The 20,422-nt window shown below is 39.6% G+C and overlaps 1 protein-coding gene across 1 annotated transcript in view; it reads left to right on the top strand.

Annotated features, from left to right (window-relative positions):
* Positions 1–20,422, top strand: part of EML6 (EMAP like 6) — a 125,034-nt gene that overhangs the window by 53,277 nt on the left and 51,335 nt on the right. The window contains exons 14-17 of the mRNA XM_077959564.1: positions 928–1,080; positions 1,254–1,385; positions 9,006–9,094; positions 15,045–15,221. Coding sequence (XP_077815690.1) covers positions 928–1,080; positions 1,254–1,385; positions 9,006–9,094; positions 15,045–15,221 — 551 coding nt within the window. The remainder of the gene's footprint in view (positions 1–927; positions 1,081–1,253; positions 1,386–9,005; positions 9,095–15,044; positions 15,222–20,422) is intronic.

The following is a 20,422-nucleotide window of genomic DNA, read 5'->3' as shown; positions in this document are numbered from 1 at the left end:
CTCTAAAGTAAGTTGTATGTAAGGCATAATATTTTTTAAAGAAAGTTCTCTGAAAATTTTATTATAGAACTCCTATTCTTAAATATTACCTCTTTTCTTGGAAGCAAAGATACTGGTCCTATTAACCCTACACTATACTCCTTTTCTCCATTTACTTCACTTATTTTTTGAAAACCCCAGGTATTTAAATACTCATAAATGAATGAATAGACCTCATAGAAGCTGAAAATGTATTTTTGATATTATGATCATTTTCTTTGAATTTGGGGAGAAGAGATGTTTAATTTTATTTTCTTGAGACAGGATCTCCCTCTGTCATCCAGGCTGGAGTGCCATGGCGTGATCACTGCTCACCACACCCTCCGCCTCCAAAGCTCAAGCAATCCTTCCACCTTGTCTCCTGAGTAGTTGGAACTACAGGCATGTACCACTATGCCTGGCTAAGTTTTATATTTTTTTGTAGAGATGGGATTTTGCTATGTTGCCCAGGCTGGTCTTGAACTCCAGGGCTCAAGCAATCCACCTGCCTTGGCTTCCCGAGATGCTGGGATTACAGGCATGAGCCACTGCACCCAGCTTATTTCTGTATTTTTTGTAGAGCCTGGGTTTTACCTCTATAAAAAATAACTTTTCAACTAATCTTTAACCTAGGGAATGTTGCAAACCCAGGCTAGTCTTGAACTCCTGGGCTCAAGAGATCCGCCTGCCTCGACCTTCCAAACTGCTGGGATTACAGGCACGAGTCACTGTACACAGCCAAGAGATGCCTTAAATTATGAAGTTTTAGTTTTCACAAGTGTAGTGTCAATTTAAAGGCAGTCACATGTCCGTGCATAATGCACATGATCAGGTTTCTTCATCTCTTCATGTGGTTTGCTTGACAGTGAAGTTTTGGATAATAAGTGTTTTTTGTGGATTCTTCTGTAGGTGGAAGATGCTGTGCCTTTTCCCCTGATGGGAAAGCCTTAGCAGTTGGCTTGAATGATGGGAGTTTCCTGGTTGTAAATGCTGACACTGTTGAAGACATGGTCTCTTTCCATCACAGAAAAGAAATGATCTCTGATATTAAGTTTTCAAAAGGTGAAGATGACAGCAGATACTTTTTAAAATAACACAGTCTTGAGACAAAAAATTACAAGAATGAACTATTTAAATGTTTCTTTGACCATTTCCCCACTTTTAAAATACTAAGTTCCTGGAAGTAAATTCCTATATAAGATACTTTGGTGTTAACCCCACATTTTTCTTTATAGATACGGGAAAATACCTTGCCGTGGCATCCCATGATAACTTTGTGGATATTTACAACGTACTTACAAGCAAAAGGGTTGGCATCTGTAAAGGTGCTTCGAGTTATATTACACACATTGACTGGGACTCTAGAGGTAAAGTATGTTGTGGCTTTTAAAATAGAATTTCTGTGTTTAAATAATGTCCATTTATGCATCGTTTCTAGAGAGAATGGCAGTTGAGTATTAGAAATGGGAAAGGGGAACGACTGTAATTTTACAACCCAGAGGCAGCTGCTGCTAACATTTTGAATATTTTCCATCTTTTTATGCTTAAGATTATTATTGTCACTATTGATTCAAGCCATTGAGTTTTGAGATGGTTAAAGATACATGATGCCTTTTGTTATCATAGCAAGCCACCACCTCACCTTTAGTTGGGCGTGCTTTCTCCTTGTCTTGGGTCTTCTTTCTCCTTGTCTTGAGGTCTCCTCCTTCTCCTCCTGGCTTGTTTCCCTTTTCCACCCAAGACTCCACCTCTTAGAGAACCACCCAAAAAACCTCAAGCAATTTTCCTCCTCCAGCAGAGGTAGAAATCTACATTCAGCCTGCCTAAAGTTTCTCTGCTCTATAAAACTCCCAGCCTACTCCCACCTCCTCCAAGTCATGCCCACAAATGCCATCAGGATTTGTCTTTTTAATAAATCTAGCTTTTATGGTGTTGCAAAGTCTTAAGCTAGCAAATGTGGAGGCTCTGGAAGTGAGTAAGACATGGTTTCTGCTCCCTGTGGAGTTTATAATTGAGTGAGGGAGACATACTCATCCATAAATAATACAAGAGCACAAAGTGGGTATGGTGTGAGTAAGCAGTGGTGAGTCACAGGGGAAGTGGTGAGCAGGGACTCAGAACGGGCCACGGCAGCATTCAGTACCCAGGATGGAACATTGCACTGTAGGGTGAGTCACTGTAAATCCTATCCTCGAGACTCGGCTGGTGTTAAGAGTCTGGAGCAGGCACTTGGGAATGGGCAGCATTCCCGCCTTCAGAGACATTGTAATCCACTGTGGTAGAAAAGCACCATGCCCAATGTATGCCCTGAGGGAAAGCTCCTTGGAGGTAATCCACGGAGCCTCCATAGAAGGAAGTAACCTTTGAGGTTGATCTTGAGAGTCGAGGAGAAATCCACCAGATAGCGCAATCAAGGAAGAGCCATTCCAGGCAAGAAGGAATATGGCATATGAAGAGCAAAGGTGGGAAGAACCAGGGGGTGATGAAGAAATAGAAGTGCTGAGTGGCTGAGGGTGTACAGGGAGGGGAATGTGGAGACGCAGGCTGGGATGGAGTAGAAGTTTCATGCTGAACTGTGTACTTGTAGGTACTAGGTAACTCTGAGGGATCTAGAGTGGAGCATTCCCTCCCATCTTGGGGAGAAGACGTGAGCCTGGAGTGGGGGCAGTTAAAATTAATCAGGAGAACGATGATGAAGGCCTCAGCCAAAAAGGGATTTCAGAGATGCCAGAACATTTTTTTTTTCAAGTAATTCTTGGAGTAGTGGCCTTAGACCAGGACTTGGAAACCCTTCTGCCCAACAGGTATTTAGTTGTAACTATACTTGCCATACTGGAATTTGGACTTTATTTCAGCTTTACAGCATTCAGGGGTTTTATACAGTGCAGTAGATAGAGAAGAAAGCATGCGATGCACTGCATTTATACAAGGTAGTACAAGTCCCAACAAGGGCAAAGGGAGATCAGATAAGTCCATTTCGCTTTCATGTCAGGGCAGTGACAGCCGGACACAGTGCCGAGGGCTTCGACCAGCATTTAAGACCAGGCAGGACACTATGACTTATGTAGGAACTGGTGAGGCCGATGAAAGCAGTTGCTTCTCAGACTCTTTGATATTCTCTGCTTTTTTTTTTTTTTAAAGCAGTGATTTCTCCCTATTTATTATCTTGCTATTCTCTTGCCAGGTAGAATAGGGTGTGATTAACTTTATTTAGAATCCAACACACACACACACAAATACACACAAAATACCTGATACAATATGTGAAATCTCATTACCCAGTGACTATTAGGGGTTAAAACCCATTATTGTTTCTATTAGGCAGTGAAGAGTCCAGAGAAAAGAGGGTATATAAAGAGTAAATTTTGACTGGGAAGATTTCTTAATTATTTTGAATTGTAAAATACACATAACAAAAATTTACCATTTTAACCTTTTTTTTTTTTTTTTGGAGACAGAGTCTTGCTCTGTCTCCCAGGCTGGAGTACAGTGGCGTGATCTTGGCTCACTGCAAGCTCCGCCTCCCGGGTTCACGCCATTCTCCTGCCTCAGCCTCCCTAGAAGCTGGGACTACAGGTGCCCGCCACCACGCCTGGTAATTTTTTGTATTTTTAGTAGAGACGGGGTTTCACCATGTTAGCCAGGATGGTCTTGATCTCCTGACCTCGTGATCCACCCGCCTCGGCCTCCCAAAGTGCTGGGATTACAGGTGTGAGCCACCGCACCCAGCTCCTTTTTAACCATTTTTTAAGTGTACAGTTCAAGGATGTTAAAAACATTGACACTGTTATGCAACCATCACTGCCTCTGTCTCACAACTCTTTTTGTCTTGTAAAACTGCAGCTCTATTCCCATTAAATGATAACTTTTCATTTCCCCAACCCCTGGCATCTACCATTCTACTTTCTGCCTCTATGAATGTAACCACTCTAGGTACCTCATATAAGTGGAATCATACAGTATTTGTCTCTCTATAATGGGCTTATTCCACTTAGCATAATGTCATCAAGATTCCTCCATGTTGTGGTGTGTGTCAGAATTTCCTTCCTTTAAAGACTGAATGTTTCATTTTATGTATAGTCCATATTTTGCTTATCTATTTATCTGTTGAGGGGCACCTGTGTGGCTGCCACATTTCAGCCATTGTGAATGATGCTGCTATGAACATGAATGTACAAATATATCTTCAAAACCCTGCTTTCAAGTCTTTGAGGTATATACCCAAGGGTGTAATTGCTGAATCATACGGTAGTTCTATTTTTAACCTTTTGAGGAATTACTATACTGTTTTCCATAGCAGCTCTACCATTTTATATTCCCACCAGTTGTACACAAGGGTTCAAATCTCTCCACATCCTTGCCAAACCTTATTTTATGTGTTTATTTTGATAGTAGCTGTCCTAATGGATGTGAAGTGTATCTCATTGTGGGTTTCATTTGCATTTAAGGAGTTTGTTCTTAATTCTGCAAACGTATAGGCCCTGTGTCAGATGCTAGGGGTATAAAGAGAAGTAAGTCCCAGATAGAAAGCACAAGATCTCAGCCAGGATCGGGGAGTGCTGCTGTGGAGGGACCTGGGGAAAGGTCTGTGTAAAGTCTCTCAATATGGAGCCATCACTTGGTGGAAAGAGAAGCAAACCTCCCTATTTCCATAATCCTGCACAAGGCCAGCCTCCTAAAGCTCAGGAGGCTGAGGGAGGGCACTGGGAGTGAGCAGGAGAGGAGTGGAGTCAAAGGTCTTTGAAAAGCTACCTTGCCTTTCATCATAAGGGTGCCTTCAGTCAGGTGAAAGGATTGGACCAAGTGCTTTCTGTGGATTGAGAGTAGTAGAAACACTTCTGATTTTTAGGGAGGAATTATACCATCTGGAGAATAAGAGAAAGTATGCCTGTGAATCTTGCCTGATCTAACTCCACTAGCCATGAGACATGTGTCATCCTGATATTCCTGCATTCCTGACATCCCAGTCCCCAAAATGCCTGATCTCGGGAATATGCCATGCTGCCTCAAGACCAGCCTGGCTTTCACAGCAGGGGCCTCCAGGGTCTGGCAAGGTTGACAGCAGAAATTAGAAGCAGGGATCTGTTTCATGCCTTTGATCCTGTTGAAAATAGTGAAAGCATTTGCCAGAGCCAACTGGCTTCTCAGCGGCAGGGATGGCACAGCCGCCAGCCTCAGCAGCCTCTTGTGCCCATGGCAACTATAGGTCCTTGGAAAACCAAAAAGTGCATTGGGCTTTTGCAGAAACATCAGCTACCCCTGAATGAAAGCTCCAGCATGGAATACTTGAGAAAGAAAAAATGTATGGAGGGAGAGAAAACATAGAAAGGATATTTTCTAAATGCTGTAAGTTCATTTCTAGAAATAACAGGCTGTAACATCCTTTACAAATTAACAATTTGAAGGCTGGGCGTGGTGGCTCACACCTGTATTCCCAGCACTTTGGGAGGCTGAGGTGGGTAACCTGAGGTCAGGAGTTTGAGACCAGCCTGGCCAACATGGTGAAACCCCATCTCTACTAAAAATACAAAAATCAGCCAGGTGTCGTGGCGGGTGCCTGTAATCCCAGCTTCTTGGGAGGCCGAGGCAGGAGAATCGCTTGAACTGGGAGACAGAGGTGGCAGTGAGCCGAGATCGCACCACTGCACTCCAGCCTGGGTAACAGAGTGAGACTCTGTCTCAAAAAATAATAATAAATAAAATAAAAATGACAATTTGAGCCATAATAGCACATTTCATTCCCATTTTTATTGCAAATGGCCTGATATTTGGTACATTTAGTACCAATTGTTGGAATTAGTCTAACTTGTAAATTATATAGCAGCCGGGGTGATGTATGTGGATCACTTTGTGGGCTGCAAAGCTCTATGGTACCTGCAAGATGTGTGATGTAAGGACATGGGTGTCTCAGCTTTTAATCTGTGCGAACAGATATTTCCAGTGAATAAAAATGTGATTCTGAAAGAACAGGATTACTGTTTTTGTAGAGCAATTATAAATGCATTAAACAGAGTTTTTGTTCTTGATTCTGCTCCTCGCCCTCAGAATATTTCAGTGGTGATAGAGAGAGAGACAGCAGGCAGAGAGAAAAAGGAGCGGTGACCTAAATATTTCCTTATGCTTAAAAAATGTGTATTAGCAGCAGTAAAGAAAATTTTGGTTTTAAAAAAAATACTCTTAATCATTCCTTCCTCATAGAAGCATAGCTTTTTGGTTTGGTTTTTTCTTCTTCACATCCTTGATTGCAAAGAACAGAAACCCACCAACCAGCTTAAACTTTCTTTTTTTTTTTGAGACAGGATCCCACTCCGTCACCCAGGTTGGAGTGCTGTGGCACAATCTCAGATCACTGCAATCTGTGCCTCCTGGGCTCAAGAGACCCTCTCACATCAGCTTCCCAAGCAGCTGAGGCCACAGGCGCCCGCCACTATGCCCGGCTAATGTTTTTTTTTCTGTATTTTTAGTAAATATGGGCTTTCACTATGTTGCCCAGGCTAGAAACCGGCTTAAATTTTAAAATAATAATAAAAGATGAGTTTATTGGAAAGATACGGAGATACTTTATAGAATCCAAGAGCAGGAAACAGTCTGCCAAGGAACTAACTTTAGGAATGAACTAGAAAACGCACAGGAACCAAGCAAGCAGTTCCTCTCCACTCCTCTCCCACTCTTAGGCAGCGAGTTTCAGTATCCACTGCTCTTCTGCGTCTTACCTCTGCCTGTGACCCCTCTCTCTGCACAAGTGGCCTTTCTCTACCTCATCTGCACATGGCCAGTCTCAGCTGCCCCAAAATGCCACCCACAGGCCCAAAGTCCACATCTCATCCCGGTAGGCACCAGCTGATTCAGCCTCTTGGATTCCAATTTCCCAAGAGAATTTGATTACCCCGCTCGGTGTGAGCCTGGCCCCTCCATGGTCAATGTCTGCCCCCAGAGTACAAACATGACCACGGAGGCAGTTCTCAGGGAAGGGGCATGGGCTACATGGGGACCCTACGAGCTGTCTGCAACGCTATCCAGCACTTCTGGTACTTGTCTATGTGTTTAGATTCTCAACTATTTTTGCAATCATAAATTACCTCACTGAGAGATTTTTCTCGTTTTTGGTTTTAAGTGAAGTACGATCTTTGAAACTATGGTGTAAAGTAAGTTGTTGGGATTTATCTGAGGATTACAGTCCTCTGAGTTATTTTAGTATCTCATGGCCAAACATAACCTAAAATTAGCTGTATTCAAAGAATGTGTTCACTGAATACTTTAACTATTTGTCCACATGCTTTGTCATTTGCAGTCACTCTTGAGTGTCCTAAAAGTAGAATTACTTTACAGTATTGGTTACTCATTTTCTTATAATCCTAAATAGCCAAAGATAACTCCCTTTTTTCTTTTCTCACTTACATATATTCAGCCATAAAGTCAGAAGATGTGCCCATTTCAGAGTACACATTTTCAGATACATTTGCTCCAAGTCAAGGAAAAATCCCCTAATGTTATCATTCACCAAATTAGAAATGATTACAGTTGTCATTTAGAAATGAGAGAACCTTATTTTTAGTCATATAGAAGTAGATCTACAACTTCTTAAGATTAGCCAAGCTAGGCTGGGCATGGTGGCTCACTCCCATAATCCTAGCACTTTGGGAGGCCAAGGTGGGCGGATCACCTGAGGTCAGGAGGTCAAGACCACCCTGGCCAACATGATGAATCCCTGTCTCTACTAAAAATACAACAATTAGCCAAGTGTGGTGGTGGGTGCCTGTAATCCCAGCTACTCGGAAGGCTGAGGCAAGAGAATTGCTTGAACTCAAGAGGCGGAGGTTGCAGTGAGCTGAGATTACACCACTGCACTCCAGTCTGGGAAACAGAGCAAGACACCATCTCAAAAAAAAAAAAAAAAAAAAAAAGATTAGCCAAGCTAGATTTCAGATCAAGTTGGTGCCTATTTAAGTGCTAAAGAACATGATTAAACCGAAAAGTTCTTATTTTGGTATTATTTTTCTAAGAAAGATATTTCAAGACTACTAGATATGCCATAGTTATGGGGAAGAAACAAAAGGAGAAATATTATGTATATTTATACTGAATTATTCATAGGTGAAATATTATGATGTCTGAAATTTGCTTCAAAATAACATAGGGTGGAGGTTCATGAAACAGGCTTGGCCATGTGTTAATAGCTGTTGAGGCTGGACAGCGGGCATCCAGGGGTTCTTTGTACTCTTCTATATGTGTTTGAAACTTTCCATAATATTTTTAAAATGCCAAAAATACTGAAACATATATACCTTGAGTCATTTACATTTTAAGCCTTACAAGATTGTTGCCATTGTAGGAGGAGAATTAGGAAATCTAACCTTTTTCAACATCAAATCCAAGATTATAATTGTGCATCAGACTGAAAGACTATTTTTGCCCAACATTTTCTTTGGGGAAAGTCCTGGATTTCTTGTCAAATTTTCAAGTAGGACCAGAGTGTGGGGAAGGAATGAGCATTTATAGTTTATTTTGTGTGTTCTGTTTCTGGGCTTTAAAGGCAAACTTAGAATTCAGGCCGAAGTAAATATGAATGCCCACAATAAGCGATTTACTTCTAATTGCCATAACCTTCCAATGCCATATTCTTGCCAACGCAGTTTGCTGAGAGGCAACTGGGAAAAAGAGGGGGAAAACTGATTTTTCTCAGGCTTTGGAAAACTATGTTTTCAGTGCAGCAGAATAGAACATATCAAACTTTATTCTTCTGTTATTTGAATGATGTTCAAGGTCAAATTTTATGAAGTCCATATTCTGAAAATCACAGCTTTGGGGTTTGTACCACATCATGTAATTGGCGGTACATGCCCTTCTGAATAATTCAAAATGTATTTACTCAATTTATGAGACTTTGATTAAAATGAATCAAAATAGCAGCACCCATGCTTCTCATTTTATAATAAAGAGTTAAAGTCAGAGTTTAATTGTCTCTCTACTTCATTCTTTCGTAACAGGAAAATTATTGCAAGTTAATTCAGGTGCCAAAGAACAACTTTTTTTTGAAGCTCCAAGAGGCAAACGGCATATAATAAGACCTTCAGAGGTAACAATCATACACAAAGATTTTTTAAGATATTTTGTGAAGATTTAATATGTGCATTTTAATAAAACCTATCACGTTAACTACTAATATGTATTATATTTAGTATACCTTTAAACTTGATCATGTCTTAAATCCGATTGCTTAATCTGGTTTCCAGGTTCCCGGAACATAGGGACTTATCACACCGCTGGTGGAGCAATGTACAGTTGATGCTCTGCTTAATTTTTCTCTGCCTGAAGACAATGAATAAGCTAACAATTTGGATGTTATATATTCCTTTTTCCATTTGACATGTCATTTTGTGCAAAGCTTTTTATGAACATACATTTTGAAACATGTTTTCTCAATGTTTATTTGTAATTATGAACATTATTATCTATAACAGATTTTTTTTTTTTTTTTTTTTTTTTTTTTGAGGTGGAGTGTTGCTCTTTTGCCCAGGCTGGAGTGCAGTGGCGCCATCTTGGCTAACTGCAACCTCTCCCTCCCAGGTTAATGAGATTCTCCCACCACAGCCTCCCGAGTAGCTGGGATTATAGGCATCTGCCACACACCCAGCTAATTTTTTAATTTTATTCTTTTAGTATAGATGGGGTTTCCCCATGTTGGCCAGGCTGATCTCAAACTCCTAACCTCAGGTGATCCGCCCACATCGGCCTCCCAACATGCTGGGAGCAGATGTGAGCCACCGTACCCAGCCTGGAAATTATTTTTTTGAGACGAAAACAATCTGCAATCTGACCATTGTATTGTATCAAACTGTTTCCTTTTTTCTATGTTTCCTCATGTCCTTAGCTACATACATCATTTTTTAATTGCTGAAATCAAAGCCTAGATAAAATTTTTGAATTCCTAAACTAACACCCTCTTGAAAGCTAGATAGATGCCTTTTGTAGACGTGTACTCTTTCACGGTGTACACATAACGAGCCCTGGTCTAAGTGTTGACGAGGACGAAGAAATATTGCTTCCTTAGAGGAAAAGCAGGTAAGGGTATGCTACTGAGTGGCAGGCATCTGTCTCTCCCTCATTTCAGTTTGCCAGTATCTTAAACCGTCCCAGTATTGTAAGGTTCTCCCAAAGACATTTGGACACGTGTACATTTGCATTTTCATTGTTTGTAAAGGAAGTATATGTGTAGTACTTTAAAAATATACATTGTCATAGATCATGGCATTGTATTAATGGAAATTGTTCACTGAGAAATTTTGATCTCACTCCCCTCCCCAGTTCCAATTTATTTGTCTCTGATCAGTCCTCTTTTTAACTTTTTTATATAGAGGAGCTTTTATGGCCTTGAGTAAGAGATATTTTTAATTATGTCATTTATTCACTGGTCATTTGTTGACTGCCAGATACTTTATATATCTTTATTTTTTATTTTAATTTCAGCTTTTATTTTAGATTCGGGGAGTTACATGTGTAGGTTTATTACATGGGTCTATTGTATGACACTGAGGATTGGCATACAAATGATGGCATCACCCAGGTAGTAAGCACAGTTCCCAGGAGATAGTGTTTTAGCCTTTGCCTCCTCCTCTCTCTGCCCCCCAGTAGTCCCCATTGTCTATTGTTTCCACCTTCCTGTCCGTGTGTAGCCAATGCTTTGTTCCCACTTATGAGAACATGTGGTATTTGGTATTTTGTTCCTGCATTAATTCTCTTAATATAATGGCCTCTAGCTACATCCATGTTGCTGCAAAGAACAAGATTTCATTATTTTTTATGGCTGCATAGTATTCCATGGTGTATATGTACCACATTTCCTTTATCAGTTGGTCACTGTTGGGCATCTTGGTTGATTCCATATCTTTGCTATTGTGAATAGTGCTGCAATGAACGTATGAGTACATGTGTCTTTTTGGTAGAACAATTCATTTTCCTTTGGGTATGTACCCAGTAACGGTATTACTGAGTAGAATCGTAGTTCTTTAAGTTATTTGAGAAATCTCCAAACTGCTTTCCACAGAGGCTAAACTAATTTACATTCCCACCAGCAGTGAATAAGCATTCCCTTTACTCTTCAGTCTTACCAGATTCTGTTATTTTTTTTTACTTTTAATAATAGCCATTCTGAATGGTGTGAGATGGCATCTTGTGGCTTTGATTAGCATTTCTCCAATGATTGGTGATAAACATTTTTTCATGTTTGTTGGCTACTTGTATGTCTTCTTTTGAGAAGCATCTGTTCATATCTTTTGCTCACTTTTTTTTTTTTAAGACCCTTTTTTAAGGGTCTTGCTGTATCACCCAGGCTGGAGTGTAGTGGCACCATCACGGCTCACTGTAGCCTCGATTTTCTGGGCTTAAGTGATCCTCCTGCCTCAGCCTCCCGAGTAGGTGAGACCGTAGATGCACACCACCATGCCCAGGTAATTTTTGTATAATAGTTTTAGTAGAGCCAGGGTTTTGCCGTGTTGCTCGGGCTGGTCTCCAACTCCTGTTGCCCAGTTTTTAATGGGGTTGTTTTTTCACCTGTTGACTTCAGTTCCTTTTAGATTCTGGATATTAGACCCTTTTCAGATGCATAGGTTGCAGATGTTTTCTCCCATTCTGTAGGTTGGCTTTTTTCTCCGTCAATGTTTTATTTTGCTATGTGGAAGCCCTTTAGTTAATTAAACTTGTCAAGTCTCACTTGTCAATTTTTGTTTTTGTTACAATTGCTTTTGAGGACTTAGTCATAAATTCTTTCCCAAGGCCAATGTCCAGCATGGTATTTCCTAGGTTTTCTTCTAGGATTCTTGTAATTTGAGGTGTTACATTTAAATCTCTAATCCGTCTTGAGTTAATTTTTGTATATGGTGAAATGGAGGGGGGTGCAGTTTCATTCTTCTGCATATGACTAGCCAGTTGTCCCAGCACCATTTATTTAACAGAGAGTCCTTTCCCCATTGCTTATTTTTGTTGACTTTGTCGAAGATCAGATGGTTACAGCTGTGCAGCTTTATTTCTGGATTCTGTATTCCATTGGCCTGTATGTCTTTTTATACCAGTACCAGTCTGTTTTGGTTACTGTAGCCTTGTAGTGTAGTTTGAAGTCCAGTAAAATGATACCTCTGGCTTTGTTCTTTTTGCTTAGAAATGCTTTGGCCCAGGCTCTTTTTTGGCTCCATGCAAATTTCAGAATATATACACCTATATTTTAATCCTCATAACAGTTTTACCTTAATAGTTGTCAATCTGGTTTTACAGATAAGGAAACTAAGGCTCTGTGAGGGCTGTGATCTCAACCCAGAGACATCTGTGTGTAACTCCGTGGCCTAAACCATGAAGCCTCTCAGTTTCTCCTGTGGATTTAAACATCATTTCACATCACTTCAGCTGTACTTTCCCTTCCTGTTTTAATGCCCCCAAATAAGTATACTAAAATGAAATGTAATTTAACAAAATGGTAGAGGAAGATGAGGCTGGCTTGGAACAGATGAGCAATTATTATATAAAAGAATATGCACAAGAGGAAAATTAATGTTATAATGCTCCCCAAAGTGATAGGCGCTTGCTCTGAAGAGTTAATTTGTTACCCCATGGTGCACATTTGTTACTCCAGAGGCTGATTCGTGATGATGTTCGTTGCAAGTCCCTCCAGCTGATGCTTTCTTGGCCAACTTCCCTAGTGGTACCAAGGCCCTTCGACTGAGCATGAGGGATTTTGGAAAATGTTTTTCAAATAAGCAATTTTTTTTTTTAAAGAAACAATCATGGCAAACTAATACAAAGCTTACCCAGCAAATTGTTAAAATATGACAAATGTTAAAATGCCTATTTGAAATCCATCTGATACAAACGGTACAGTTAAAGCAGCACCACATTGGGAGGCAAAGTCTCTGGAGCAAACCTCCTGCTTCGGCTTCCTAAGTATACTGTGACTGCAGTGATGTAACCTCTCTGTGGGCCTCAGTTGCTTCCTTTGCAAAATGATAACATACCTACCTGAGGCAAGGTGCTGAGGAAGGGATCCTTTGAGGACTCTCCTTCTATCTTAGTTCCAGCATTTTTAACAAGTTTATTTAACCCTTTTGCATTGATGGATTATAGATATAATTCTTTTTTTTTTTTTTTTGAGACGGAGTCTCGCTCTGTTGCCCAGGCTGGAGTGCAGTGGCCGGATCTCGGCTCACTGCAAGCTCCGCTTCCCGGGTTCCTGCCATTCTCCTGCCTCAGCCTCCCGAGTAGCCGGGACCACAGGCGCCCGCCACCTCACCCGGCTAGTTTTTTGTATTTTTTAGTAGAGACGGGGTTTCACCGTGTTAGCCAGGATGGTCTCGATCTCCTGACCTCGTGATCCGCCCGTCTCGGCCTCCCAAAGTGCTGGGATTACAGGCTTGAGCCACCGCGCCCGGCCAGATATAATTCTTAATGCTCCATTTTAAGTGCAGTTTCTGTAGCTTCCAGCAAGTTAGACGTTTGCTTCCCCTGGAGAGTACGGTGTCCTGATCTGGCCAGTGGTGTTGTGTTGCGGTGTCTGCCAGGGGAGCAATACCAGCTCCCTTTCCTTTCCTGCTGGGATAAGGAGGCCAGCATCACTGTGGGGATTGCAAGTGGACTAGGAGATGGAATCTAGAATTTGGAAGGGAGTCAATGGCCAAAAGCCTGCTTCCAGAACCAGCAAGGGATGGTTCCCTGCTTCTCTTCCTGTGAAGGTTAGGTTAGAACATCATAAGGGGTTGAGGGACTCTACTTCTAAAACTGAGATGATTTCTGGGGGAACCACCTTGAGTCACCTCAGTCTGTGTTCCTACCTGAGGCCCCCAAGTCACAGGACCAGATGCAGATTTTTGGTTCCACTTCTGTGTGCCTCCAAAAGAAACACACAAGATTAAATGAGGAGAAATTTGAGTGACTAACAAATGTATAGCATCTTACCATGTTGTGACTAAAACTCCTGGCTGCATCTTTATCTTGTAATTTCTCTTCTAAGCAATAACAACAAGCAGAGATTAGGCAAGGTACATTAGCAGCATGCAAAGCAGTTTCAGATTGAAAAGGAGAGCTCTGGGCTTTAATTTTAGCTACAGTTCTCTAATTTCTTATACTCCTTCTGAACAGTGCTTTGTCTAAAGAAAGTAGAATATTAAGGTGTAATAGCAGATCTTGAATGAAAGTAAATGAGACAAAATCTCCCAGGAAAGCCATAATGTTGTTATTGTCTATTATTGTTTTAAGTAAATGGAAAGAAAACCCTCAATCTTATCAGGATTAACCTATAAAAATTACAAATATTCTAGCCAAGAATTTCAGACAAAACAGTTTTAAAGGATAAAAGATTCATGGCAATACAATATGAACAGCTCTTTGGATTTTTACAGTAGTCTCTCGAGAGCATACAGGATATTAAGCTTGCTGCAGAATCTTATTACTTTTTCCTCCAAGGAAGCAGTCATTTTTTTTTAAGTTCTGTCTAGTAACTTCTTAAAATAATTTGCTAAATGATCATCTCCATTGATCAGCCTAGCTTAGTGATTCTCAACTGGGAGCAATTTTGCTTCCCAGGAACATTTGGCAATGCCTGGGGACAAGGGTATGCTACTGGCATCCACTGGGTGGAGACCAGGGATGCTCTAAACATCATGACATGCACAGCACAGTCCCAACAACAGAATTTTCAAGCCTAAGACATCAGTGCTGGGGTTGGGGAATCTGGATCCAGCTTATGGCTTATACAGTGATAAATGTCTAGTTAAGAACTAAAATACCTTATTATTGTCAAATTTCCGCAATTTCAAAATGTTCATTTTATCTAGAGAAAAACACTTGGATATTTGACTGCAGTGTTGGTTTCTTAATGCAAATAACCACTTTAAATATGCAACTTAGAATTTGTGTACCTCAGCACTCAACAAAAATGCCTATTGTTGTCAAAGTAATTTAGAATTACTCAGGTGCAAACTGTTTCTTTTAAATAAAACAAACTAGGTTGTGCAAAAATATAATTCCCTTTCGTTCTTTTTCAGATTGAGAAGATACAGTGGGACACGTGGACCTGTGTCCTGGGGCCCACCTGTGAGGGAATCTGGCCAGCACATAGCGATATAACTGACGTAAATGCTGCCAGTCTTACCAAAGACTGTTCCCTTTTAGCCACTGGAGATGATTTTGGTTTTGTTAAGCTTTTCTCATATCCCGTCAAGGTAATATTGCATGTTTATTGTCTTTACTTGCTCAGTCTCATTAATAACCTTAAATCACCTTAAATCTGTCTATTGTATCTAAGTGCATTTTTTAAAATTTGAAGTCATAAGCAGTTCATATTATCGGAGTATTATTTATGCTGTATAAAAACCTCCCTGACATTGTGTTTGAGTGACTAATTTCAGTGCAGTTCTCACGGCATAGAATTCTACCTTGAAAGGCCTTTAGTGGTCACCAAATCCAACATCTCACAAACTGCAAAGTAAGTGTTAACTTTACAACCTCTCAGACCAGTGCCTTTCTGACTTTTATTAGGATACTTCCACAGATGAGGAACTTAATACCACACAGCAGCCCAACTGATTTTTAAATACCTCCAATTATTAAAACGTTTTCCTCTGTGTTGAGCTGAATTCTTTACTTTCCTCTTTTTTTTTTTTTTGTACAGTGGCATGATCTCAGCTGACTGCAACCTCCGCCTCCCGGATTCAGGCAATTCCCTGCTTCAGCCTTGCGAGTAGCTGGGATTACAGGCACCTGCCACCATGCCACACTAATTTTTGTATTTTTAGTAGAGACAGGGTTTCACCATCTTGACCAGGCTGGTTTTGAACTCCTGACCTTGTGATCCACCAGCCTTGGCATCCCAAAGTGCTGAGATTACAGGCATGAGCCACTGTGCCTGGCCTCTTTTCTTTTTAAATACAGTTCTACCTTCTGAACCATCATTAAACAATTCCATTCCTCTAACAGCCATCATCTTTAGTAAGATCACATTTGACCCCCTGAAGGCTCACTTTTTTTCCAGCCTAACATTTCTAGTTCCTTCAGCCATTTCCCATATTCCATGGCTTACAGCTGTCCCCTCCCTTTAAGCACACTGCAGTTTATCAATTCTTCCTTCAACTGTCTAATCTAGAACTGTATTCAATGTTTCAGTTGTAATCTGATCAGGTCAGAGCACAGTGGGACTGCTACCTTCTTGGTTTTGATGTTTACATTTATATTAAATCAAACAAAAATGACGTTGGCCCTTTTGCCTGCCACACTACAAAAACTGAATTCATAGACGTCAGTCTCAAAAATGTTCAGATTATCCCCCAGCCTATACTTACACAATTGATGTTCTAAGATCTGAATACAGAACTTTACATTCATACCCAAAAATTTTTATTTATTTCTTCTAAGTGTTCCGTCCTATCTGTATCTTTGAATACCTTGTCAAAGCATTTTCTCTCCCTTGCAGCATCATGTCATCCTCTGCTTTCACAATCCTGAGTTCTAAATCATAGGAAAAAAGAGAGACTGGAACAATCAAACGTCAACTCCGGGAACCTCCCCGTCAATTCAATTTTACATTCCATTTATTTATTTATTTTAACTAAAGAGTGAATGAATGACAGGGTTTTGCTCTGTTTCCCAAGCTGGAGTGCAATGGCACAATCACTGTTCACTGCAGCCTCTACCTTCTAGACTCAAGCGATCAATCCACCTCAGCCTCCCCAGTAGCTGGGATTATGTGCATACCACCATGCCCAACTATTTTTTTTACTTTTTGTAGAGATGGGGTCTCACTGTATTGCCCAGGCTGGTCCCAAACTCCTGGACTCAAAAAATCCTCCCACCTGGGCCTCCCAAAATATTGGAATTACAAGCATGAGCCACCACACCCAGCTGACATTCTGTTTGTTAATCTACACATTGTAACAGTTCTTTAATCAGTAACAAATATTTAAATTTACCTCCCTGTACAGCCGTTTATCCTAGTCCAAGAAGACATCATTAAATACTTGGCTAATGTCTTGCCTAAAGACAAGTGGATTTGGTCTCTGTCATCCTTAATCTCTCCTAATAAGTCAACCTATAAAATATGTGAGGTTAGTTCACAGTGTACCTGTTACTGTCTGGTTATCACTACTTCTTTTTCCAAATGCTTATTGAACTCCTGTGTAATATTTCATCCTAGAATTTTCAAGGGATTACATCACCTCATGAATCAATATTTGCCAGAACCTATTTGTTTTCCAATTGGGATACAAGAACCACTTTATGTTTGATGCCACCTCTCCTGATTTCTAAACTTTTCAGCTATTACTGTATTGTTTTTGTGGTCACATTTGAAGGTACCTGTACTCACGTAACTGAGTTGTTTTCTCCTTCGCGGTTTGAAGAACATTCTCTTTGACGGAGGAAATGAGAAATTGACTTTCAGTTCATGTGAAGCCATCTGATTAAGAAGTGTTCCTAACTTTTCTCTATTTTGCTTCTATCCCTAAATATATCTTTCACATCCTTTTCAAAAGTCTTATTTTTTGTCTTCATTCCAGAAACTACACTTAAAAGTCTGTGCGAGGCTTTTGTATTCATCCTCAATTGTTTGCTCCTCCTGTCATTTGTACATTTTAACCTGAACATATCAGTTACCTCTATGGCCACTTTGGTTACTTTGGACGCTTTTCCTCTCTTCTTCCTTTGTTAATATCTGATTAGATTATCGTCAGCCCTTTCTAAAATACACATCTGATTATGTCCAGTGTTACCTTCATTGCCCATCCCAAAGCCACCTGCCACCCTTCTGCCAATGATCTGTCACTTACCAGCCCTTCTTATTTAATCAGAATTTAGTTCTAAGTAGCCATTTTCCTTGCTATTTCTACGTATAAATGAAATTGCTAGCAGTACAAGGCAAAAAGTTAGTGATACCCTGGTTTTAGTAGACCGAGGTTTTGGAGTATCTGTTTAGATAACTAAAACCCCCACAGTACTATTGCACCTTGCTAGTACTTTCCCTGCCTGACAAGGTGGCTTGTCTATATATCACCATCATTTCAAGTTGTGTTCCTCAGACCAGAGTTCCAGGGAGGTATATCTCAAGTGGCCAGGAAGGAACCTGTGCAAAAGCTCTGGAATCCTATTCCTGTTTCAACAGAGTTACACTGTTTTGTATTTTGCACATTCAGCTTCTGTGTATGCTTTTTTCCTAAGATTTTACTGTGAAGATTTTCAAGCATACACATAAGGCAAGAGAATAATATAGTGAACTCACAGAAACCCACAGCCTAAATTCTGTAATTTAAAGTAAACTGTAGAATTAAGAAAGAAAAATAAAAACCTCAAATGACCTAACTTTACACTTCAAAAAAACTGGGAAAAGACCAAGCTAAGCTTACTGTTAGCAGAAGGAAGGAAATAATAAAGATTAGAACAGGAATAAATAGGGACCATAAAGAGAATAGAAAAGACCAACAAAACTAAGAGTTGAGTTTTTTTTTTTTTTGAAAAGATAAAATTGACAAACCTTTAGCGAGACTAGCCAAAAAGAGACTCAAAACTATAAATGAAAGAGACATTATAACCGATACTGTAGAAATACAAAGGATCATAAGAGACTACTTTGAGCAATGACATGCCAACAAATTGGATAACCTAGAAGAAATGATACATTTCTAGAAATATACAACCTACCAAGACTGAATTGCAAAGAAATAGAAAATCTGAACAGATCAATAATGTGCAAGGAGATTGAATCTGTAATCAAGAACCTCCCAGAAAAGCCCAAGACCGTGTGGCTTCATGTGTGAATTCTCCTAAATATTTAAAGAAAAAAATATTGCCAGTCCTTTTTAAACTCTTTCAAAAAAAAAAAAAAATTGAAGAGGAAGGAACACTTCTAAACTCATCTTATAAGGCCAGAAGAACCTTGAGACCAAAACCAGATAAAGACATTACAAGAAAACTACAGGCCAATATGCCTGATGAATATAGGTGCAAAAATCTAAAACAAAATACTACAAACCAGATTCAACAGCACGTTAAAAAGATCATAGGCCATGATCAAGTGGAATTTGTCCCTGGGATGCAAGGATGGTTCAACATATGCAAGTCAGTAAATGTGATATACCACATAAACAGAATAAAGGATAAAAATCATTTTATCATCTCAGTGGATGTGGGAAAAGGATGGACAAAACTCAACATCCTCTCATGATTAAAAACACTCAAATTAGATATAGAAGGAAGGAACTTTCGTAAAAGCCATAAATGAAGAACCCACAACTAACATACTCAATGATGAAAAGCCAAAAGCTTTTCCTTTAAGATCAGGAACAAGTCAAGGAAGTCCTTGCCAGAGAAATTAGGCAAGAAAAAGAGAGAAAAGGCATCCAGATCAGAAAGAAAGAAAGGTAAAATTATCTCTATATACAACATGATCTTATATATAGAAAACCCTAAAGACTCCCCCTCAAGAAAACTGTTAGAATTAATAAAGTCGGTGAAATTGTAGAATACAAAGCTAACATACACTATTCAATTACATTTTTATATACTTAGACTATCTTTAAAAAACTGTGCCATCAAGACGAATAAAATGTTTAGGAATAAATTTAGCCAAGGAGGCAAAAGAACTGTATACTGAAAACTGTAAGACGCTCATGAAATAAATTGAAGAAGACACAAATAAATGGAAAGAGATCCTGTGTTCATGGAGTGGAAGAACTAATATTGTTAAAATGTTCACACTACCCAAAAAATAATCTACAGATTCAATGTAATCCTTATCAAAATTCCAAAGGCATTTTTTTCACAAAAATTGGAAAAACATCCTTAAAATTTATATGTAACCACAGAAGACCTACATAGCCAAAGCAGTCCCAAGAAAGAATAAAACTGGAAGTGTCACACTTTGAAATACAGATTTCAAACTATATTACAAAACTATAGTAATCAAAACAGTATGGTACTGACATAAAAACAGACACATAGACCAGTGAAACAGAATAAAGATGCCAGAAATAGATCCATGCATGTTATATAGTCAATCTTTGACAAGGATACCAAAGGTACACAATAAGGAGAAGACAGTCTCTTCAATAAGTGGTGTCAGGGAAACTAGATATCTGCATTCAAAAGAATGAAATTGGATCTTTATCTCACACCATTTAGAAAAATTAAAATGGATTAAAGACTTAAATGTAAGACCTGAAAACATAAAACTCCTAGAAGAAAATATAAAGAGTTTTTTGACATTGGTCTTGGCAGTGATTTCTTGGATATAACAGCCAAAGCACAGGTAAAAACAAAAGCAACTGAGACTATATCAAACTAAAAAACTTTGCATAGCAAATGAAATAATCAACAAAATGAAAAGGCAGCCTTTGGAATGGGAAAAATAATTGTAAAACCCTGTGTCTGATAAAGG

This window comes from Macaca mulatta, chromosome 13 (assembly GCF_049350105.2).
Source record: "Macaca mulatta isolate MMU2019108-1 chromosome 13, T2T-MMU8v2.0, whole genome shotgun sequence".
NCBI classification, from domain to species: domain Eukaryota; kingdom Metazoa; phylum Chordata; class Mammalia; order Primates; family Cercopithecidae; genus Macaca; species Macaca mulatta.
Note: the sequence above shows the minus strand (reverse complement) of the source record. Positions and strands in the feature narration are given on the sequence as shown.